This window comes from Bactrocera dorsalis, chromosome 1, assembly GCF_023373825.1.
Source record: "Bactrocera dorsalis isolate Fly_Bdor chromosome 1, ASM2337382v1, whole genome shotgun sequence".
Classification (NCBI taxonomy): Eukaryota; Metazoa; Arthropoda; class Insecta; order Diptera; family Tephritidae; genus Bactrocera; species Bactrocera dorsalis.
The window spans coordinates 24861603-24885864 of record NC_064303.1 but is presented as its reverse complement, the minus strand read 5'-3'; the positions used below and the strand labels follow the sequence as shown (position 1 = coordinate 24885864).

The 24262-nt window shown below is 34.4% G+C and overlaps 5 protein-coding genes across 7 annotated transcripts; 4 read left to right on the top strand and 1 right to left on the bottom strand.

Annotated features, from left to right (window-relative positions):
* The first annotated feature begins 394 nt into the window (after window positions 1–394).
* Window positions 395–4432, top strand: LOC105222263 (apoptotic chromatin condensation inducer in the nucleus). Of its 2 annotated transcripts, none has more exons than XM_011199498.4 (5): window positions 395–1778; window positions 1845–2061; window positions 3047–3242; window positions 3326–3438; window positions 3511–4432. In XM_011199498.4, the coding sequence occupies exons 1-5, from the start codon at window positions 571–573 to the stop codon at window positions 3712–3714; spliced, it is 1938 nt and encodes a 645-aa protein (XP_011197800.2). In that variant the 5' UTR covers window positions 395–570; the 3' UTR covers window positions 3715–4432. The 2 variants fall into 2 exon arrangements, with proteins under 2 accessions (XP_011197800.2, XP_011197799.2); XM_011199497.4 differs by having other exon boundaries at window positions 3002–3242.
* Window positions 4433–4976: 544 nt separating this feature from the next.
* On the top strand, window positions 4977–6316 carry LOC105222259 (calcium load-activated calcium channel). The gene is made up of 4 exons (XM_011199495.4): window positions 4977–5154; window positions 5215–5292; window positions 5711–5885; window positions 5956–6316. Exons 1-4 carry the CDS (start codon window positions 5094–5096, stop codon window positions 6191–6193), a joined length of 552 nt encoding a protein of 183 aa, XP_011197797.1. The 5' UTR covers window positions 4977–5093; the 3' UTR covers window positions 6194–6316.
* Window positions 6293–8106, bottom strand: LOC105222262 (FAD-dependent oxidoreductase domain-containing protein 1). The gene is made up of 3 exons (XM_011199496.4): window positions 7631–8106; window positions 7255–7558; window positions 6293–7195 (listed from the first exon to the last, which is right to left on the bottom strand). The coding sequence occupies exons 1-3, from the start codon at window positions 7988–7990 to the stop codon at window positions 6369–6371; spliced, it is 1491 nt and encodes a 496-aa protein (XP_011197798.2). The 5' UTR covers window positions 7991–8106; the 3' UTR covers window positions 6293–6368.
* A 527-nt stretch (window positions 8107–8633) lies between these two features.
* LOC105222258 (probable 26S proteasome non-ATPase regulatory subunit 3) lies at window positions 8634–10369 on the top strand. The gene is made up of 2 exons (XM_011199494.3): window positions 8634–8897; window positions 8964–10369. Exons 1-2 carry the CDS (start codon window positions 8734–8736, stop codon window positions 10279–10281), a joined length of 1482 nt encoding a protein of 493 aa, XP_011197796.2. The 5' UTR covers window positions 8634–8733; the 3' UTR covers window positions 10282–10369.
* A 738-nt stretch (window positions 10370–11107) lies between these two features.
* On the top strand, window positions 11108–19234 carry LOC105222257 (uncharacterized). 2 transcript variants are annotated; one of them, XM_019988974.3, is made up of 5 exons: window positions 11108–12505; window positions 13662–13796; window positions 13911–14180; window positions 15661–16156; window positions 16241–18153. In XM_019988974.3, the coding sequence occupies exons 1-5, from the start codon at window positions 11801–11803 to the stop codon at window positions 17272–17274; spliced, it is 2640 nt and encodes an 879-aa protein (XP_019844533.1). In that variant the 5' UTR covers window positions 11108–11800; the 3' UTR covers window positions 17275–18153. The 2 variants fall into 2 exon arrangements, with proteins under 2 accessions (XP_019844533.1, XP_011197795.1); XM_011199493.3 differs by having other exon boundaries at window positions 11110–12505; window positions 15661–19234.
* Window positions 19235–24262: the final 5028 nt, after the last annotated feature.

The window sequence follows — 24262 nt, the reverse complement described above, 5'->3', positions numbered from 1 at the left end:
AATTTTACAATTTAAGTGAGAGGTTGCTTTAATTTAGGTGATACCAGTTGTGCAAAGAATAATAATACATTAATTATTAATTTAAATCTTTTTGATTTGTAAAGAACAAAAATTGAACTAAATTTGTTAAACATTTAATAAATCTAAACAATTTTAGATTTATATTTTAGTAAATTCGAAACGTTTTAATTATTTCTTTTGTGTTGAAATTCATTATAAACACAAGATTTAATAGACAATTTAATTTTTAATGTACATATTTCTAAATAAGTAGCTGTGTTCCCAACAGCTTATGTAGAGTTCAAGCTTCATGTTTTCATATGTTAATATTTATGAGTGTGAACGGAGTGATAATATAATTTAAGTCTGGCAATATCTGAGTTTCATGCACTGAACGCACTTCTTAAAACAAGATGGTTCCCTTTCATTCTTTACAGAGTGGTGCTTGTTGTATCGAATTTTCAAAAGTCGTGGATAATTTACGGAAATAACTTATTATCATTAATAGGTACCGAGCATAAAGCAAAATAAACGTGAATATATTGATAAATTATAAGCATTAATTTCGTAATGCGGCGACGAAGTGAAAGGAAAAAGTCGACTGATGTCGCGTCGCCAGCTCCGGCGTCTCGTCGAACTAGCCGACGGTCTCGCCAAACATCTGAAACTGCTAGCGAAAAAGGCGCACAGCCTGAAATGCCTCCCCAGGATGATGTTACAGAAAAGTGCATCGCTAACGCAGATTGCCCGGAAGAGAGTACTAACGAGGAACCAGTAGTAGAAACTGCTAAGAGTCGTTCACGTAATCGAACACCGGTAAAGGATCGAAGCAGTCCCGCCAAACGGAAAGCTCAAAACATTACCAATGATCCCAAAATTGATGTTATTCCTGAAGAGAATATCTCCATAAAAGAAGATTGTTCAGTTGATAATAAACCTGAAAATAAAGATAATCAAAATGTTGAAGAGGCACAAAAACCTGATACAGATTTAACAGAGGCAGCAGTGTCATCAAGCCCAAAAACGAAAGTTGATATAATGAAACCATTGGATGTTTTGGAAATTCAAGCAGAGGATAATGAAGAAGAAAAGTTACAAACCCAAGACGTGTTAAGTAAAAATGAGAATATAGCAGAAAATGTAGAGTCAGAGAAAAAAGATGATGAAAAAGTCATTAATGAAGATCAAAATAAAGTTAATGAAGAAAAAATGAAAGATTCTACTAATAATGCTATAAATGAAAAGCCGGATCCATTACCTGCAGACGAAGTAACCGTTACCGAAGAAAAAACGGATCAAAATGTGAATAAACGTAAGTGGATTACAAAGAGAACTGTTCAAAATCGTAGCCCATTGTTGGTAATAACTACTGAAACATCGATCCCTGAAGATGTGCTTTCCGCACCGAAACAAAAAATACGGTCTTCACCAGAAGTTCAAGAAATAATCTCGGAACGCGAAGAAGGCGAAGAGACACCGTCTCCGGAAAGAGAAGTTCACAGAACAAGTACTAATAGTGCTGAAAAACCTATACGTAATCAAATAGAATTATCTTCTGCCCCAAAAATTATTAACAAAGTTAATATAAAAGTCGAACACCGTTCCCCGAGTCCGAGAAATAAAAAAGCGAGTAATGTACTTTTCATAACAAATCTCGTGAGACCTTTCACGGTATTACAACTGAAAGGTTTGTTAGCTCGTACAGGCAAACTTGTGGAAGATGGCTTTTGGATTGATCGTATCAAATCAAAATGCTATGTACAATATGAAACAGAAGAGTAAGTTTTTTTTTATATCAAGCTATTTATTCTAATTATTAAATCATATATTATTTTTTATTGTAGTGAAGCTATTGAAACCCGCCATGCACTACATGGAGTACGTTGGCCAGTTTCAAACCCTAAATGCTTAATAGTTGATTTTGCTAAAAGAGCTGATATGGATAGGGCCATCCAATCTACCAAAGAAGAACAAACTAGTTTTGGCCAAGAGAATCATAGAGATAACGTACTCATTGGTATGGGTTGGAATAGAGACAGGAATGGTGTTGATGAGAAACGGGTAAGTGAAATGAGGAGCTAACAGTATTATGTTGTCTAATATCGCTTAGGTCTAAAATCGAAAATAAGTTTCTTTTTGTTTTGATGAAAATTCAAAAAAAAAAAGAAATTGATAATTATTTAGTATCCAAAGTTTTATTAATTACGTTTCATTCCTAAGTAAAAAAATGTACTCCGGTTTTCGAGGTGTGTCTCCAAAATGAGAATTTTGAAATAGAGCTTACTGAAACCATAATTATTAATTATGATATATAATAACTTTAAAAAGTAAAAAATGTGGACCTTCAGTGTTTTCGTATTTCAATGTGGTTTAACATTATCGGTCAGGCCAAATGTGCAATTTCGAAAATCGAATCAAATTTTTTTTTATTTTGAAATATTTCGAAAATCCAAGAAATTACTTTTTTTATTTAGGTATCAATCTGTTGAAAAACCCGAGTTTTTAAGGCGTTTTTTATTGTCACATGCCCCATTCTGCAATGAAATCTAAAGTTATACGAAAATTTTGAAGCAAACTCTCGCATAAAAAGATATTTCTAATAACCGGGTTAAAGTGATTTTATATTTGGACTATCTATGTTTTTCTGTACCCCTAAATTTAGTTAATATTTTATGTTCATTGAGAGTAACAACATAATAAGCGAGAATTTCTTTGCAATATAAATTCTTATCACAAATACCGGAAAAAAAGATGGTGAAACTTCTCAAACCTACATTTTTTTTATAAAAAATAATATCAAAAATCATAGTCAAAGTCAAAAAATATAGAATATTTGGGTTACACTACTTAAATTGACATTGCAATTGTGACATTAATATATTAAAAAGAAATTTTATGATACGATATAACTTTATAAATGATATTATTAATAATATAATATTCGTACGCTTCCTCCATTTTAATTGAATTTTTTTCTTTAAAACCTTAAATTCATTGCTAGACAAAGAAGAATTTCGGGTTATTAGCGGCTTGTAATATATTTCAGACATTGAGACCAGTTCGAGAATGGGATGTTGGAAAGAAAGAAAGTTTAGATCGTGATAAGACCAGGGAAGTTCTAAAACGGCGAAGCAGAGAGAGGGAAATTACTTTTGGAACACGGGAACCCGATCGGAATGGCAAGGAGAGAAGACCACGGTCGAGAGGACGAGCTGAGGCAAGAAGTAGTAGCCGGTCACCAGGTAATTGCATAATTTGGTAGCTAAATTATTTAATATATTTTAACATTTCTACAATTTACGTAAAATATTTTTATTATTCACAGCACGAAAAATCAAGAAAAAGGAAAATGATCCACCTCTGAGACTACTAGATGATCTATTTCGCAAAACAAAAAGTACACCATGTATTTACTGGCTACCTTTAACACCCGAACAAGTAAATATAGAATACTAATAAATTTTTGTTATAAAAATAATAGTCGTGATCTATATTAATTTTTTTCTTAAGATTGCTGAAAAAGAGGCATTCCGACAGAAACGACTTGAAGAACATAAGCAGCGTATTAAGCAAAGAGAGTTGGAAAAGGGAAAGGAAAGAGAGAAAGAGCGGAATCGAATCAATGAACGCAGGGATCGTGAAAAAGAAAGGGATCAAAGACGCAATAGATCCAGTGATCGTCGCTCTCGTAGTCGCGATCGACGCCGTTACTAAAAAATATTGGTATTGTATAACCAAATTATCATTACGTCGACGTCGTTGCATTTGAAATTTATTACTTTTCAACACATGCAAAACCGTATGCATGGTGCACGAAAACTGAAAATAAATTTCATTTAGCATCGTTCTTAAATTAAAAAATGGCAAGTATTTCTAGCAAAAATAATAGAAATCGTTTCCGGATGCCCTTAGCCTTTGGCGAAGATATTTATGATATTTCACATACAAAATTAATTCAAAGAATTTACGATCACAAAAAAATCATCGCCAAAGTAATTTTCAAAAGCCCATCAACTTTTTTTTTATATAAATGGTGACATTTAAAATTTTTTCAATTATTTTATTGAAGCATTTCGTTATATTCAAACGGTTTAACAAAATTATTTATAATTTATTTTGTTTTCATTATGTCGTGAAAAATTCATATTTCTTATACCCGTAAAAGTTTAGATTGAATATTCAATTTTTTGCAATTGCTGCAAAACAAGACTCTAGGAAACGATCAGATAAAAAATTAAAACAATTGAATATCCGTTATAAACCTTTCTGGGAAAGTTCTTTCAAGCGGAGAGGAACAGCAACCCGGTTGAAATCAACAAGTGTTCTCGGCGCTCGGACTCTATTTCAACAGTAAAGTGGAGTTAATCCACGAATTTTTAACACAAACAATTCAATGATAATATTTAAATAAAAGGCAATAAGTTCTCTCAATGACATTTGGTTTTATTTAAAAAAGTATTTTACGATTTTCAGGGTTGAAAGATGTGCATAAAAAAGAATTTAATTCCTGAATGGCATTGAGATGGATTGTAAATAAAAAAATTACAAATTAATATTTATTTTGTAATCCCGATTATTTAAACTTAAAATCGTTTTTAATCTGTTTATCCCGAAAACCAGATTTAAATCAATGAAGATAGTAAAGCGAAATTTTTATTAAAAAAAAAATTAGGTTAATAATACAACAGCTTACAGGTAAAGAACATATGTTCAAATATCATATTTCAAAATTCTATTTTGGAAAAATCAGTTGATGTCATATTGAAGGGAAAAATAATTCTCAAATATATATTAAAAAGTCCTGTTGAGTTTTCAGTTCTTGAACGAATAAATTTCGGATTTCTTATTGTTACGCAGCGTGTGGAAAAGTAGTTAGCCTGGTTCATTGATAAGTTCGACTGAACAGTATTGATATACTATATTGTTAACATTGAGTGCTTGCAATGTTCTATGTGAACTCATCCTTACTCGATAAATTCAAATAGTTTAAATGATATCGATACATGTTTTCCATATCTAATTGTCGTGAAATTTTTTATCAACAATTCCAACCTATTAAACGAGAGATATATTGAACTATACTTCTTGTAATTATGTGGAGTGATACGATTTTAATAGTATTTATTTCTATTTGCACAGCACTCTTAGGAGAAGGTTTGAAAATTCATTGAATAATTCCTGTAATTTAGTAAACATTATTGTTTTTGATTTAAGGTCTTACTTGGGTATTGGTATATAGGACTGAAAAATATCAAAAATTGAAAGGTGAAGTTGAGAAGCAAAGCAAAAAATGTAAGTATTAAAGGAATAGTGATATGATGCATTATTTTTTAAAAATTCGATTGATATAAAAGTATGGCTTTAGAAAATATAGCACCAATTTTAACCAAAGTCTTGCTAGCCATCATATTTTAAATAGTTTGCCAAATTATCTCTTAATTTACATTACAATTATCCTCATTATTAAACCACTACAATTCAAGCCTTCCAAAACAGTGTATGGTTTTCGTCATTTATATAGGTATTAAAAATGGTATAATATTATTAATCATTCCATATTATGAGTGGTTAATAATTTAAAAGCATTATTATTAATCTTGTTAACCCCCATTCCATATTATGAGTGGTTTATAATTTAAAAGCATTTGTAAATATTATACATATGTATTACATCACATAAATATACACTTATAATTTCTTAAAACTTTAGTGGAAAGGCGTAAGGAAATCCATGGAGAATCGCTTGATAAATCACAGAAAAAGAAAATTGAACGCGATGAAGAGAAACTGAAAAATAATAATAGAGATCTGTCGTTGGTTAAAATGAAGTCTATGTTTGCGACGGGCTTCGCATTTACAGCGCTTCTCAGTATGTTCAACAGCATGTAAGTTGTTGCTTTAAAATGTATGTATATAAGTTATTGAAAACTTACTATTGCAATTATTCCACAACAGCTTTGATGGACGTGTCGTAGCACAGCTACCCTTTACACCCATTTCTTGGATCCAGGGTTTGAGCCATAGAAATTTGTCGGGTGATGATTACACCGACTGCTCTTTTATCTTCCTTTATATACTTTGCACAATGTCTATTAGACAGAATATTCAAAAGCTTTTAGGTTTTGCGCCTTCAAGAGCAGCTAGCAAACAGGGTGGAGGATTGTTTGGACCCACACCGGGACAATTTAAATAAACGTACATTTTAACCCATCTGTATTCTAGATATCAAACACTCACTCGGGGAGTTGTAAAAACGAATTAAAGTTTTGTGTATATTAATTTAAAAAATATATTCATTATAATTATAACACAAAAAGTGCTTTGACTTTATTTACATAAACATTATCATAAATAACAATATGTGTACTTTATATAAAAGCGTGCTCAAACATTGGCCTATCTACGATAATCCGATCGAAACCAAGTCTAGATAAATCTATAGTCCGAAATTGTGCATCGATTATTAATTCAGAAATTGCTCTACCCACAGCTGGCGATTGCTGTAAGCCATAACCAGAAAATCCACTTGCAATATACAGATTATTGTAGTAGGCATGTGGGCCAATAATACCATTTTCATCAAAGACATTATACTCATAAGAGTACTCCCAAGCGTCAATAACTTTTGGTTTTTTCGACATTTTCATCCTACGCATCAAATAAGGCAAAATATTATTTTCGAAGTTGTTTTCGCTTGGCCCATTTTCTGCATTTGTGAACGCACTGAAACCTGTTACATAGTTACCAGTTAGGCCATCTCTTCGAAAGTATACACCACTCAAATCCACCACGCATGGTGTACCGATACCCGGGGTATTGATATCATCACTGTTGAACATGTAAGCGTAATTATTTCGTTGGGTTATTGGCAGAGGAATTTTTAAAATCCCGGAACTCGTACCAATTTTCGCTAGTTTGGCAATTTTCTCTGAACTTGTACCGGCCGCAAGTACACAAATCGAAAATTTTATAGAACGGGTTTCGCCGTTAGGCATTTTGACTATTGCTTTTTCCAAAGCATTATATGTACTGGTTGTAGATCCTCCTTCAATGACAACATCTGGTTGGTTTTGAAACTTAAAGTCTATCAATTCAGATTGTATGAAATGTGCGCCGTATTCCATTGCTTTACTCCTAAGTCCTAATAACAAACTAGAGGAATCAAACCATCCATGTTTTTCGAGGCCTTGGCACCCTGTAACAAAAGTGTATTTAAAAAAATTCGGTTAATTTGATAGTAAATTATTTACAAACCAATTGCTACATCCTCAATGTTTAGCCATGGGAATTTTACTTTTAGACGTTCTGGAGTTAGTATTTCGGTACGGGCGCCAAATTCATTTTGAATTTTCGACATAGTTTTAAGTGTTTCCGCATTTTCTGCAGAAGCTAGTGTGAGGTATCCGTGAGGATCAAATCTAACGTCAACACCAAGTTCTTCTTTTGCATTCCTCATAAACTCTGCTCCGTAGAGTGACATTTCGATATTTTCAGGTAAAAGAAATTGTTGATGCAAGCCTCCCGTAGGTAACGTTAAACAATTTCTGGTATTTAAATGCTATTTAAAGTAAATACAAAATCCATTTAAAATAACTTTTATAACGCATTCCTTGTGTAGATATACTCTTACCGAAAAATCTTTTTCAATAACAACAACATTTAAGCCTTGACGAGCTTTTTTCTTCAACCAATAGGCAGCAGCTGATCCAACACCTCCTCCTCCTATTATGAGAATATCACAATGTGTCTGAAACTCATTGTCATCCATTCTGGTTGAAGGTTCAACATTTGCCTCCACATCTTCAAGTTTTTTCTCAAATAGGGGAGTGAAAAACTGTTTCACTTTTTTCATATCATTTCCCAAAAGTTTAAAAGTTCTTTTAATTGGATGTGGTTGATCAGAATTATTATCACTAAAAGTCCTTATTAAAGCCGGTCGGCAAAACTTATTAATTTTGAATAGCTCTGTAAACGCTATGGTCTTTATCATTGTTCTTAAAAATTTATGTGTTTTTTGAAATATATAAGTTATTTACCATAAAACTAAGATTAGAATATTGGAAATATGTAATAAATATTTAAGTTAACCTAAATTTATATCAGCTGATTTTTATACCGTTGCGGTGTTGTAAAGCTTCATTTTTGAGGTCTTGTGAAGACAAAAGTAATCGATAATCTTATCAGAGGCAAAATGGCATATACAGACAAATATTTTATTGTAAATTAGCGCTTCAATCTTATTAATATAGTAACTTTCATAAAGAGAACTATTGGATAATGGCCTAAATCAATTCATATATATTTTTGCATTGAGCAAAGAATCACACTTGTCCATATGATAATACTGAGAACCTCTAAAATCATCTTATAGATAGTTGCTAATAAGAAAATCCTATATGGCGTGGCGCTTGATAATGAGTTGCGACAAACTATTTAGAAATTTGATGTCATAATTTTTATGGAAAAATAAGTTTATTAAAACAACCATGTGAAATTTCAAATGTCTATAATCTACGCCAATAAAGAAGAATAGGATTAGTAGTACATATTGCAGGAACCATGATTAGTCTATCTTACTGTAAATTGTTAATAGTACGAATGCAAGTTTGAAAGGTACGGTAGCACTGTGATTTTTATTTGACATTTCATTTATATTCACTGCTTTGCATTACTCGACAATTTTTGGTTAACCGTGAAATTTAGATTTGTGAAATTTCTTATTAAATCGGAGAAATGACAAACACTGTGGAAACTTCAGGACAGGACGTTGAAATGGAGGTGGATCCATCTAGTGAAAATGCAGGAGACTCGAAAAAAGATCAAGGTGTCTCAACCATATTGGAAATTCGTGAGCAAATACGTCAGATTGAGAGGGCCGTAGCGTCAAAGGAATCTAGGTACAATTATTACCTTCGTTTTCTTGTTTAATATATGTACATGATTAAAGAATGTTATCATTGCAGATTCATTTTGAGAGTGCTGCGTTCACTTCCCAATACGCGCAGGAAACTAAGCGCTGCTATTTTCCGAAATATAGCTCAGTCAATATATCCAGCTGGAACCGATCGCGAAACTGCAAATAGTTTGATTCCGAATACTCCGGCTGGAGTCATAGAAACTGAAATACCGCGAAGTCGTTCAGCGTCAAAGCCTCCAATTGCTGAAGTCGATGCATACTTTTATTTACTCTTGCTGGTTAAGCTAATTGATGAAGGAGACATAAAACGTGCAGTTGTGTGTTCCGAAGCACTAATGTCGAAAATTGCTGGACAGAATCGTCGTACTTTAGATTTGATTGGAGCAAAATCTTATTTTTACTACTCGCGAGTTATTGAGCTTAACAACTGTTTAGAAACCATTAGAGGATTTCTTCATGCTCGTTTGCGCACAGCTACTTTGAGAAATGATTTCGAAGGTCAAGCTGTACTAATTAATTGCTTGTTACGGAATTATTTGCATTATTCACTTTACGATCAGGCAGACAAATTAGTAAAGAAGTCTGTATTTCCGGTATCGGCTAGTAACAATGAATGGGCACGATTTTTATATTATTTGGGCCGTATAAAGGCAGCAAAGCTTGAATATAGTGATGCCCATAAGCATTTAGTACAAGCTTTGAGAAAAGCTCCACAAAACGCGGCCGTTGGATTTAGACAAACCGTGCAAAAGTTGATTATAGTTGTGGAGTTGCTATTGGGTAACATACCAGAACGACAAATTTTCCGACAAGCCGCATTGCGTAAATCTTTGGCACCCTATTTTCAGCTTACACAAGCTGTACGCTTGGGTAATCTTCAGCGATTTGGTGAAGTGGTAGAAAACTTCGGTCCGAAATTTCAACAAGATCATACTTACACATTGATCATTCGTCTAAGACACAATGTTATAAAAACTGCAATCCGTTCAATTGGACTCTCTTATTCACGCATATCACCAAACGATATTGCAAAACGTTTAATGCTAGATTCAGCCGAAGATGCTGAATTCATTGTGTCCAAAGCAATTCGTGATGGAGTTATAGAAGCAACTTTAGATCCAGAACAAAATTACATGAGAAGTAAGGAAAGTACAGATATATATAGTACACGCGAACCGCAGCTTGCTTTCCATGAACGTATTACATTTTGTCTTGATTTGCATAATCAAAGTGTAAAAGCCATGCGTTATCCGCCGAAATCATATGGTAAAGATCTTGAGAGCGCCGAAGAGCGGCGAGAGCGCGAACAACAGGACTTAGAATTAGCTAAAGAAATGGCCGAGGACGATGAAGATGGTTTTTAAGAAGTTTGATTTAAAAAGTTTATGAACCAATAGCGTTGTCACGTAACAATTTAAATATAATCCCAAAATAATTCTTATAAAAAAATTGCGTTTCTCTTCTTGGAGTGAAAACAGACTAGCATAGACTACATACATAGTTGTTGGAGCTTTAGAAAATATGCCGCACATGCCAGAATACGGGTTCGCTCTGTTTACGTAGACTCCACTATTGTGGGATTATGTTCCTGTTCTCAACTCACATGTTTATGTATACACCTTTCTCGATAAATAAGGAAAATTTCTCAAATAGTTTATTTCTTCCTTACTTTCCTTACCAACAAAATAGAATTTTATAGATATTTAAAGATATGGCGCTAGCTTTAGGATGTGTGTATTGGCAAAAGTAAATCAGGTTGAAAATAATGATTCATAATCGTTTTTGAAAAAAAACAAAGAAAATTTCAAATATAAATTTGTATAATTTGCGACGTCAGACTTAATTCCAGACCTATAGAATGAGAGATAGCTGAAAAGAAAAAATTTGCAGGGCAGCCATTTTTTGTAAACAAAAAACTGTCAGGCAGACAGTAAACAAGATTGCTATCAGATAGCGCATTTTTATTAAATATAGAACTGTCATTAGTTTTTTTTTCGGCAAAACAATTGTTTTTAATATTACTGGATCCTAAGATATTGTTTTTATGCTATGCATATAATTAAATATTTTTGGAGTATGTATTTTAAATAATTTTAAATTTAAAAATCCTAAGATAAAAGTTATCAAATGTCTTACGTTAATTTATACAACAATTTTTTCAATAGTCCTGGCAATATTGTGCGTACTTTGTTGGCGGTGTACGGCAACACTGTTTTTACTTGTCGTGAATGAAATTGACTATACATTTGGTTATTGTGTTTCAAAGTAATTTAATATAAAGAAACGCTTCTATAAATATATCAAAAGTGAAAGCATTAATAGCATGGTTATACATACCGTTTTGCATTGGCAAAAGTGTTGAATTTTCTCTTCGTTGTCGTAGCGAGAAAATATCACAAATCTGCACAACATAAGAAAAGTTTAAAGAAAAGAAAGATAAACGATAAAGTAAAGTGACGGCAGCGACGACTATCAACAGCACAAGCAAATCAAAAAGAATATTGTGCAAAATAACGAGCTGCAAGGCCCAGTATAACTCAACGAGTAACGAGTTGCCACCGTAGAATCAAGTGCCAATGTGTGGTGCGACCTTCTGGCCTCGGGCTATCTTAAGCCAAATATTGAAATTAAAAAATTGTGCTTAAAGTACAAAATTTAGTTTATTAACAATAGCAAAAATAATATTTGGTTGAGTTGGGTGATCTAAACGCTGTCGGAGGCAGCATTCCAACAACGCGCCTCTAGATTTAGTGTAGGATTGCAGTGTATTGCAACTACACAAATATATATCAAAAAGACGAATTTTGTAAGAAAAAGGAGAAAAGAGAACGTTGTAACAGATTTTCACTTGGTTAATGTGCGACAGTAAATGTATCAGCGGAAATGATTTGTAAAAAGGACGTTATCCAATGGTTTAAAGAACTCGAGAGTTATAAAAGGATCGACACGATGTGCACTTTGCTTAACATGTGTTTACCGTTTGAGTTACGGTTCTTAGGGACATGCCTAGAAGAGTTGGGCCGGCGCGATTCGCAAGAGTTGCGTGGCATGGAATTAAGAGTAAATAATCCCCAAGATTTGGCATCTGATATGGTTGCATGTCAGAAAGGCGAACCAACTGATAAGAAAATAAGGCGAAAAATGGCGCTTTATTTAGCATTAATACGAGCTTGCAATCGTACCTGTGTGACGGAGATATTTCGAACGTTGGATGGTTGGGGTGACAGAGACTTTCTTAATATGAATGACTCAGATACTTTACAGGAACTTTTATTGGTTTACACCATGGCAGCAAATCATCCGGTGTTTTCATTTGATCAGCAATGCAAATGCACTCAAATTTTTGAGAAAATTAAAGAAAACAAGTTGGTGGCGGATTTTCAATCTTCGCTTCCTCAGCAGCCGAGTATTGACCCAACGCTAGTTCATACTCAACATCAGCAGGAACCACGTCAACATCTGCCTCCGTCCCACCAGGAAATTCCTCAGCAGTTACTTCATGCAATGCATATCCCTGGACAACCGCATCCACAAATATTAACACCCGTCAACATCATGCCAATGACATTTCCGCAAGGTCTTCATAAGGTAGTTTTAGTTATCCAGTGTTTATAATTTATATTTAATTAAATATTTAACTTTTTGTACTTACGTTATATTTAGGATTACCATGTGCATATTACGTACCTTTGACATGAAACTTCATTCAAATATAAGTTTTATGCTAGTTATAAACATATACGTAAATATTACAAATTTGGTAACTTGCTATTAAGTGTAGCCAAATTTTTTGGTTTTAAAGAAACCATATTAATTGGGGCTGTGGACATTCTTTCTGAGATGTATCCTATGTTTTTAGGTTAGTTTCTGCAAAAAAATTGTATTTAAATATTTCGCTAAACAATGTATACAATACCATAACTTTATTATACTCTGAGCCGGGTATTAAGGTTGCCACGAAATTTGTAGCACCCAGTAGGAAACGTTGATAACCCAATAAAATATATAAATGTTAACATGACGAGGAACGTTACATTAGCCATGTTCGTATGTTTATGCGTCGGTTTATATCGATCTGAAGTTTTCTCACGTATTTCTTTCTCCAATAACTTACTTATTTTCGAAACAGCCGATTTCGGACTGCCACAAAATCTGAACGATAAAAATCAGGTTCTTGTATGGATCTTTTTTTTGGCAAAAACTTTGGATTGAATTATATATTTTCCAAGGTAACAATACAATATCCGAAGAAATCGCTCGGATGGTATCACTATAACATATAGCTATAAAAACTTGATATCTTCACGAAATTTTACGTGCATTATTGTTGTTGTATTAGCGGCCGAAAATATCCCTGACTGGATTAAAATCCGAGTCGGTTCCTGTTACGTAAACCCGATGGCGGGATAATTGTCCAAGGCAACGTACGATTTGACTATATGGTGACTATAAATGCACATATAAGTACGTAATGAATAAATATAGAAATTTGTAATTTAGTAAACTAATCAAAATTAACTGTATTTAAGTTGAATATATATACATACTTATGTATGTCGTGGCATTTATTAAAAATTTTTAATTTAAACAACTTTCAGGACTATCGGGGGAATATACATAAAAAAATTAGAGTTTATACCGTTTAATCTCAATAAATACATTTGCATAATCATGCTTATATACCTATGTGCATATACATATTATAGCCACACTAAAAAAAATATTTGCTATACATATATTTCAGATCATTCAAGCAGATGGAACAATGCAACACCCTGTTCCTGTTGATCCTCATATGATTCCATTAAATGTCATTCCAACTGAGTCGAATCCAATTTTTCAGCCAACATGGCAACGGATGTATCCTCAAACGGTTGAGGTAAATTTTGAATTATTTATTGTTGGTAACATATTTACTTTTTAGTTGGTTATTTTTGTGTTGATTTATGGAAACGTAAATTAATAAGTGATTTTTTTTTTTATTTTTTGTTAGCATCCACCGCAGTCGGCATCGCCGATGCTAAGCCAACAATCCTCTCCATCAAGTAGCCGAACCACAAGCCCAAATCGGAATGCAAGTAGTAATATGATGCTACCTGCCATGCAGTTGCAATCACGAAATATGCCACAAAGAATGAGTGCCTCATTGAAAAATGTAAGGCGTCCATCAGCTGAAACTACACCACCACCAATGGGACAACAGCAGCATCAACAACTGATACACGACATTAATATGACAACCAACATAAAGAATATGGATGATGTAAGTATCAATTACTATACATTGCTACGTGCACAAATCTCTACGAGATATTACATCCTTTCCAAATTTTATTTCAATCTGTTGTAACAAGCCCTTTGATTATTTTTACATTTGTTGCTATTTCTTGTCATGGACAGTGAAATAGCACACTGTTAAATTAAATTATTCATATGAGTTTTTATTTTATCAAATTTCCTATGTTAGAGTATGTCCTGACTTCATTATAAAGGTAAGCTGGTGCCGTCATGATTATATTTTGTTGTGATCCTAATTTGCTGAAAAATATAAAAAAACTGCTCCTGCACGTAAAACAACGAAACATGCTGATGGCAATCATCAGAAAAATCAAGGCTGTTCATTTTAAACATTTTAATAGATTATGGCTGAAATAAATAAGGAATTTTTGTTTAGTGTATTTAGTAGACTTGTACGAAGGCGTCTCAATGATCTCATTTGTTTGGACGAATGAGTCGGAACAACCAATGCTGTCAAAAGGAATATAAGAGTACGGCTAAATAACATTTAGAAAAGAAACGTAAAATTTTAGAAAAGAGTACTTTGGAGCGATGAAACAAAGGTGAATAGTATTGGATCCGATGGCGAATCATTTTCCATTGTCCCAGGTGTCAGGCATATATTTCCAGATACAGCACAAAAACTGTTAAGCATGGCGGTGGTAGAGTGGCACAGCGTTAGACACTCACGTTGGCTAGGTTGTAGAATGCATCAATTTTCATACCTCAACATGATCCAACAATGATCCAAAAAACGCAGTTTAAAATATGAAAAAATTGACTTACTGCAGAAAGTATTGATGTCCTGGGTTGGCCAGCGCGAATTCCCGATGCAAATCTCATTGAAAATGTATGAAGCGAAGTTAAGATGTATATTGCTAAGAAAAAAAAAAATCAAAAATGCTGAAGAACTTTGAACTGCGATCAAAGTAGGTGCCAGAAGTTAGTGGAGAGTTTGCCAAGACAATGACAAGCATTTTGTATAATTGTGTACACTCTACAAAGTACTTAAAACATTCCTAAAAAATTTTATTTAATTCCGCTGAAGCCATCTTTTATGTCTAGTTGAAAATAAGCAATTGGAAGCTCAAGAACTAATGAAAAAATGTATTTAAATTTTTGTACATAACTTTTGCTCTGTCCATTAATGCATATCGACACCTAAAATGCAAAATAACACAACAACGTTTTCGGAAATTTACAGGGGAAAGAATAGAACACGTTATAAAATGGAAGATGAGTGAAAAAAATTTAAATATTGGTTAAAATAGGGTTAAATCTGATAGCATAATCCAAAAATGTTGGACTTATGTACTTATATGTATGTAATTTGAAGTAGTAGATCGTAACTAATGAAACACTCACTTTCGAATTTATTGAGCTGAAATATTTTTTGTTTGAATGAACAGTACTTTACTTTCATCATTAGTTATTAATCATTTATTTATATGTTGTTTTAATTGTAGGGTGTAGCAAGCAACGAAGGCACCGGTAATCCTCTACAGGCGTTGATTCGCAATGGTTATCCACGCCGGCATAAGTCAGGCAATTATACACCGCTTATTCATCAGCAGCAACAACAATTAGCGGTAAATCCACATTTCCAACCGGTAACAAATTTCGCTGCTCTTGCTTATTCAATGCAGAATATGTCAATGTCTGATGGCGCTGGTACTGGTTTAGATACCACATTAGTACCGGGATCGTTAAACGCGAATAAAAGTGGCGGCAGTGATACAGGAAGTTCCAATGGTTCGTGTGGTGACGCTTCACCGCCAGAAACGCCAACACTTTCCGGTACTACAAATGTGCCCGGCTTACGACTTGGTAGTGAAAATCAACTGCAAAAACATCAACAGTTGGGCTATAATAAACAGACGGGGAATACAAGGCTTAACGGACGCTCAGATAAAATGATTTCAGCGAATGTTGTTGTAAATTCCGTTAGCACGGCTGCAAGTGGTATGTATACAACACCAATGATGAATACACATCCGGCGCTAACGCAACAGTCACAACCAATGTATGGTACTGAAATTATTTTAGCATCCGGTGGTAATGCTGGTGGCATTGGTTTGATGCAAACATCGCTGGCCAATAACAATAATAGCGGCGGCATTGGCAATAATATTACCGTTGTTAATACGACTTCAAATATCGGCACCAGTAATAATAATCTAGCAACTAATCCTGTTTTAATGAGTTCCCCATCGCCGGGTGTCGCTAGTGGTGGTGGTAGCATTATAACCAATATGACACCGAATCCGCTTATCCTGCCCACGCCACATCAACAGCAATATAACGCCACCTACCCATATCATGCAGCGCCTACTGCCCAACATCAGCGTTTGATGAGTCATACCGGTGGTCCAGCACCGCCACAATTACGACTTATGCCGAACGAACACATTTATTCATATTATCAAATACCAGGCGCGGCACCGCCCGGCGCGCCGCCTCTCGCATTACGTCCGACTAATGCGTTGCCACCCCCACCTAATACGAATGTGACATCGGGTGTTACCGGTGTGCTGCAGGTGCAGCAACAACAGCCCACTGCGCAGGCGCTTCAAACTAATCCAACTATTGTCGCCAGTCCAACGATATTAACTGGTGGTACGCCGTACAGCACGCAGGCAGCGCAAATTGTCAGTAATAAACATTTATCGTGTTACAATTGTGGTTCGCAGAGTCATAGTGGGCCCGATTGTCAAGAAGCGTCCATGGAGGACGTTACCCGCAGCGCCATATATAAATTAGACTATTCCGGCTCGTCGAGTGCGTCACCAACTGTGTCGTCGGGTGCGAATAGTGTGACCGTTGGTAGTGCGGGCGCTGGCGGTATTGGCGGTGCTGTTGCTGGTGGTGGTGGAGGTGGTGCTGGTAGTGGCGGTGGCAGTGGTGGTGGTGGGGCTATAACAGACTCTTTGCCAATACAACATCACCCGCAACAACAACAACAACACCATCAAAAACAACACACAGTGGAAGTAACTGGTGCAACATTGGTCGGTACACAGTCGAGTGCGACCACACTACATTCGTCCACGCCCGTCGCCAGTGCAGTGAACACAAAGTGAAGTTATGTTTGGCAAATTTTTGAGTGCGGTGTTTGAAAACTGAAAAAAAAAACATATACACTCATCATCAGCATGTCTGTAACTCGTATGTGTTATTCAAACTTAACTATTATCACTCCCGAAAAGTGTTAGTTAAGTTGATAAAAAAAAAGTTATGGCGGGTTGGGAAGACAAACTGAAAATATAGTGTAATGATAGTTGAGGCTTGCCAGCTCTTTGCTGTGCTTGCAGTATAGAGATTTATACAGTTATGATTAGCGGAAATCAAATTTCACGCTTCTCCTAGCGCATAAGATTTAAAATTAGTGAAACTTTTTAATAACAAATGATTAATATATACATATTTCAATGTTGAATAAGACTTAATTAATTAATTAGCGCGTGTAACATCTGAAATCGAGTTATAGAGGTTTAACAAATGCAAAAGGTTTGCTAAACTTATTATACGGATATAGGAATGCGAACAAATAATAATAAAATACTCGATTGTACGTCCATGTAAATCTAAACACATTACTACACACTCAATTCGGACTGTATCTATTATGTAGTATGACAATTTATTATAAGCAATTACTATTATATACTCTTTAAATGTTTCTCAACGTAAATTCATAAGCAAATTGAAAAAAAAGTAATTAAGTCAGCTGTATTTATTTATTTAGTAAAATTCAATTTCCATTTAAAAACGTTAGCCGTGTGTCCATGGCTTTGAAAGTCAACAATTCTAGAATAAACTATAAAATTTCTTATTTTTTTGCGAAATTCTATTCTATTCTAATAATTTAGTACATTAAGAATTCGCGCTGCATGTAATAAATTTTATTAAGAATTTTTTGAATAACTACATATATGTACATAATTTATGATTTATAAGTTTGTAGTGCATGTGCGTTAACTGACTGTGTTGAAATATTTCGTTCGCATTGCTATAACTGTACGTGAAAGATGTGTGTGCATATATGTATATATATGTAAAATCCGTGAAAACGCCTATTAGTATATATACTCCGTGCCATGCACAACTTCAACGCTATATGAAAGTGGTAATAACACTCGTACGTTCGGATCAGATAAAAAAATAATTGGAGATGAATCAAATTAGGAATTAATAATTTGTGTTTTACAGTAGTCACATTCTTCTATGTAGTATATATAAATGTATATTTAAGTAAAAAATAATTATTGTTAAATGAAGGATATGAAAGAGTTAAATAGTAACCTATGAAAAAAGAAAGTAGTTGGAGATGATGAGAGCAATGAGAAACATTTATATTAAATACACATATATGAGTATATATTAATCCAATACATATTAATTACAGATATTCTCTAAATATGTAAACAAACGCCGGCAAGAGATATCCCTGTTTCTGTATACATACATACATATATGAATAAACGTAGAAAAGTGAAGTGAAAAAACGGCAAACTGGTAATATGGCGAATGAATTTGAGTAAATACGCCAACATACGATTTTCAAATGCATATGTATGTAGGTATGTGCGATTTGAATTAGCAGGATTATATGAAGTTCTAGTTATATCTGCATATAATATTTTGTTCTAATTGTTGGTATTCGGACTTTGTATTTATGTACGTAGTGTTAAAACCAATTTTTCGAACAAACGCTTGCATTTGCAAAGAACATACTACAAGTATATATATACTCATACACATATTCGCACAGATTTAGCAGTCGGAAAGTAAATATATATATATATACTACAACATATACACTTACAATTAACCTGTACATGTAAATCGCTCTCCTGCTTAAAGTTAAGGTGAACAAAGCTAAATATTCTTGACTACTTCTTTTAACTGATAAAATATTATTTCCTACTTTCGAAATTTTAAGCCGTCTACTTTATATTCATAAATTACTTGGTTAATTAATTTAATTATTAAATTGTATGTACATATATAAGATTAAATATAAAGGACATTGAACTAAAACATGTATTATGTTTTATTTTGAAATAAATTTTTTCTTAGATCCTTTGAAAAAAGAAAAAAAAAAACAAAAAAACTAAATTTATGTTTTTTCAGTTCTTTATTGAATGACGATCTATGTCGTCGTTCTTGTAGCGAAAGAAAACATTTAGAAGAGTTTGGCGGGGTATAAATTCGGTTCCGTTCCATCTGGACACAATTTTCGCATGAGGGCTAAACTTTTCAATTGGTGGACTATATTAAAGTTTTCACTAAGCTCTAATACTGGATTTTATTATAGTCAACAATATTGCAGACCCTTGATTTAAGAACGTCTTTAAACTGATATCTCTTTCTCTATAGTCCAGTTCGTTTTTTGGATCTAGATAGATAGAAATAAATTGAGGCTTGCACTGCAATCTAAGTTTTACTGGGTCTTCCTCGCTCTGTCACACAGTCTCACATAGACTTTCACTCAATCTCATAAGTTCCAGGATCCTGCTCAGTGCTATCAAGACCATGTGATCCCTGGTTGGGTATATCGGTCCGAGGATCTTGATCCTGCTGGCACAGACTGCTGTACAGCCAAGAATGAAGTGCTTGGTAGTTTCTCGCTCCATGTCGCAAGACCGCCAGTTCGCAAAAGAGGTTGTACCAGCGTTAAATTGAGCCTGCAATGCCACAAGAACTGAACTTGTCTCTGGAGAGATTAATCAATATCAATATCTTTCCCTGCAAACTTTCCGAGAAGCAAACTTTCCTCTTTGTAAGATGCACCCGGTTACAGATTGGTAAACTATGCAGCCGTTCTATATACTCTTGCACCAATAGCAATTTAATTTCGTAAGCTAAGATTACTGTAAGTGCCGCTGAACTATGGCTGAGTAAGGCAATACTTTCATTTCGATAGTTGCGTTGATTTTTTTCTACACATCGACTTATAGCAAAAACATCTGCTTGAAAGGAGTTTGGGAAATGTGTCATGGGTATGGAAAGTTTGTTGCACGGTTCTGCGATTTCTGCACTATTGCTTTTCGACATTTTCGAGTCGTTAGTGTATCACTTAATAGAGATATTCCTCAGTAGTACGTCAAGCAGGGGCTACTCTAATCCGCTTTACTGGCGAGGGTAACTTTAAAGTTTTCGTGGAGTTTAATCTTTTGGTAATGCCATCCTTTGGGAGTAAAGACAGTGGTAACTCATCACTTAAGGTCTTCAATAGTTGAGATAAGATTACCTTCCCTCTTCCGTACCCTTCTGCTGACATGTGAAGCCTTTAATATATATAATTTGAATGGAGTTAATTTGCTGTCATTGGGCACGTAGTGCATGCCACGCATATATTAATAATGGTTTACATCCATCTGATAATCCTTAGCTTACAGCAAAAGAATTTGTGAGGCAAGAAAGTGAATTCTTTTGTGGCTTTAACCATAGAATCACATGCTTGTTCCAGCGAAGAGTGGAATACAGAGTTAGATATTTGGTCTTATATGTATGCCATCTCTAATTATCTACTGCCAAAGGCTTAGGTTGTTTTTGTTGTAGCGGCAGAATTCTGCCTAGTTGACAGTCCTTGGCCGGATAAAAATCCGGGTCCGTTCCGGTTACGTAGACCTTACTGTCGTGGGAACGGCTTAGGTCTTTAGGCTCGATAGGGACCTTCTCTTGATATAAGGAATGATAGTCGTTTTATACGGGTTGATGTTTAGTCCAAACTTGGGCCTACTTTCTATACAGTTTTTTTAGTCTAACCGTGGATCCACAAGAACGGCAAATAATAAAGAGAAAGAGACCTCTCTCACATATCGTCACCTGCATTCTGGCGATCTACTTGTGTTAACATTTTTTATGAGAATACGAAAGATGGTGTTTTTTATTTATTCATGCGTCTCTATCGATAATGCGTTTTAAGTGCGTTGCCTGGGGTTTTTATACAGAAACACATTTTTCGCGAAAAGACCAACGATCCCTGAAAATTTGTAAAAAAAAAAATAAACTTTGATATTTTTCTATAAATTTTAGGTCTGGTTATGGTTATTTGGTCATAGATATAATAGTAAGTAGATTGAAAAGGAAAATATATGAATGTATGTTTCTTTGGGAGTTTATGAAGAATCTTTCAATCAAGTTATACCACAAAAGTGTCTTATTCAGTACCGGATTAGCCACGTAGCAAGAGTAGCAAATGCTACGGGCCCCGCGAAAATTAATTAAAGAATTAAAAAAATATCAATTTAGATGGAGCGTAAAATATCCTTGTATGCTTTAAATGCGAAGCGCTTAGGCTATGCTTCACTTCCACCTTCCATGTGAAAATCTAAAACTCGGTTTCGTCACGTTAATTAAAAGCCCAATTTGACGCTTTCATGGCTAAACATATTCAAAGTCATGCTAATAAAGGAAAGGGACATACGTCATATTTATCAAAAACAACTTGTGAGGAATTTATTCATCTAGTTGCATCAAGCATACTGGATCAAATTATTTGCGAAATTAAGAGATGCAAATACTACTCAGTTTCATTGGATTATACTCCAGGTATATCGCATGTAGACCAACTGACTCTGATAGTAAGCTATGTTCTGCCATCTGGACCAGTGGAAAGATTTGTTAAGTTCTTGGACATGGTAGGTCATATTGCTGAACAACTCGCTCAAATATTCTACTAACGTGGATCAAAAAGCAGAGTGCCGTAATAAAGCTTACGGACTACTTTCAACGATGAATAAGAAACGGGAATAATTACGTGGAATGAAATCTTAGAAGGCTTGCAAGCGACTAGTGCTTCGCTGCAGTCGTCTGATCAAGACCTTAATACGGGATACGCTCTTTATGAATCATTATAATCCAAGCAATGCGATCCACTTTTTCAGATATTGAGGCAAGAGCCAAAAATCTGACCTATTGTGAAGAATACCAGCAACAGACATCACGACGAATCAAGCGAAATACAAAGTACGACCATTTCAGCGGATCTAAGTACTACACTCGACGACTTTGTTGAAAATCAAACACCTGGACAACGTTTCGAATTTGAGGTGTTTATTGTCATTATTGATAACGTGCTGTCTGCTTAGCTAAACGTATGAAAAATTATCATAAAATTACAAGTGTTTTTGAAGTATTTCGACAGCTAAAATCTCTTACAACAGAAGATATTTTGGATAAGTCCTCTGGTATGGTCAGTGCTTACGAAGATGATTTGGAGAACAGCCTAGGCAGCGAATTAGTGCAGTTCGCAGAGCTGCTGAAAACAGATGTGGCTACTGTTATTGACAGCAAGAAACAGGAGCCTCTGGAACAGCAATATTATAAACTTTTATTAAATAATTCTTTAGAATCGTGTTTCCCAAACTTAGAAATTGGTTTGTGAATTTACTTATCTCTCATGATCACTAACTGCAGTGGCGAACGTTCTCTTTTCAACATCAAAACGTTTTAAAAATTAATTAAGGAACACGATGGGCAACGAATGTCTTAATCATCTCTTTAATCTTTGTTGAATATAGAGCATGACTTGCTTAAAGAAATCGATTTTGAAAGTATTGTCTCTAAATTTGCCCATAACAAATCCAGAAAACTTTATTTGTAACCAAGGGGCCCTTGACAGAATTTGCTACAGGCCCCGCGCTAGTTTAATCCGGCACTGGTCTTATTGATGTTCGATTAAAAAGTAAAACAAGAAATGTCTATTCAAGAACAACAAAGAGGATGTGCCTTACATCACCTATTAGAATGTTCTAGCCTGAGTCTCAAAAAGCCTGTAGCTCCGATAATAGTATGTTGTCGTGTAGATCCAAAATGATATAGACAAAATTGTAACACACTGTGATATTTATACCATGAAGAGGGTTTATTAAGTTTACATTTTAAAGAGGGATAAATATCAAAAAAAACTTGGAGAGATAAATACAATTTAGGACTATGAAGTGACTTTTCTATTAAACTATTTAACCAATCAAAACTTACAATAACTTGATGTTAATTATTGAAAAAAATATATAAAAAAGTTGTTTTGAGCAGGCAAAAAAAAAACTTGGACGCTTAGTTTACCGTTATTTTTGTCTGGTATTAATTTGCTTATGGTCAAAATCTATTATTTTATAAGCGAAATTCCTTTGGGCGGTTGTAATTTTGGAAGAAAAAATTGTGAATAAAAAAGCGTCTCCTGATTTACAGGCTCTGGTAAATTGTTTGAAATATCAAGGAATGCCACAGAATATTCGTTGTGGCTAATACCAATGAGTTGGGAGGGCAACTGTTTAGAACTTCTTACTTTTAACCGATTTTAAAGCGTATATGCTATGAAACAACCCACAATTGTCGAAGAGAAAAATTGTGAAATATTTACTATATCGCAAAGAACATTGTGATCCAGCATGAATGTCAGGGAAACAAAAATGTGCATTGTCAGAAAGGGCTCGGTAAATTTGTTTTTTATCGAAGAAATTATGTAAAGAATAGATAACTAAGCAATATTAAAAAATAATTTGGCTATGCCAACAGCTAAACTCTATTTAAATAACGGCTACTGCTTTATTCTGGATAACGAACCGAACCGGGTGCAACCGAACATTTTATACTCTTGCAACTTACAAGAATCAAAGCCAGGGAAATACTATTTTAGGCACAAAGACACATTGTTATGAGTACAACACGGTAGCTCATTTTCCTTGGTATAACTCACATATTGGCCGGTATATGCAGTGTAAGGTTACCTGGAAGTTCCATTATCTTTATATTAGGTATATAGGGGCCAAGGGAAGTATTGGCCCGATTCAACCCATTTTTGACATACGGATATACCATTGTCATAAAAGTATTATCCCTGAATTTCAATTATATATCTCAGGCATTGACAGATATTTTCGAACAAAAGTCAACTATAGGTACTGCGTTCCGAATATTCGGTACGTATGTAAGTGCTTGAACAGTTTTTGTTGGATTTAAAAACATTTTTGGTCATAAGGTGGCAAATACTAATAGTTATTCCTTCAAAGTTTAATCTTGTAATATTAATTGCTTCTTGATTTGTGCATTGGAAAGTAA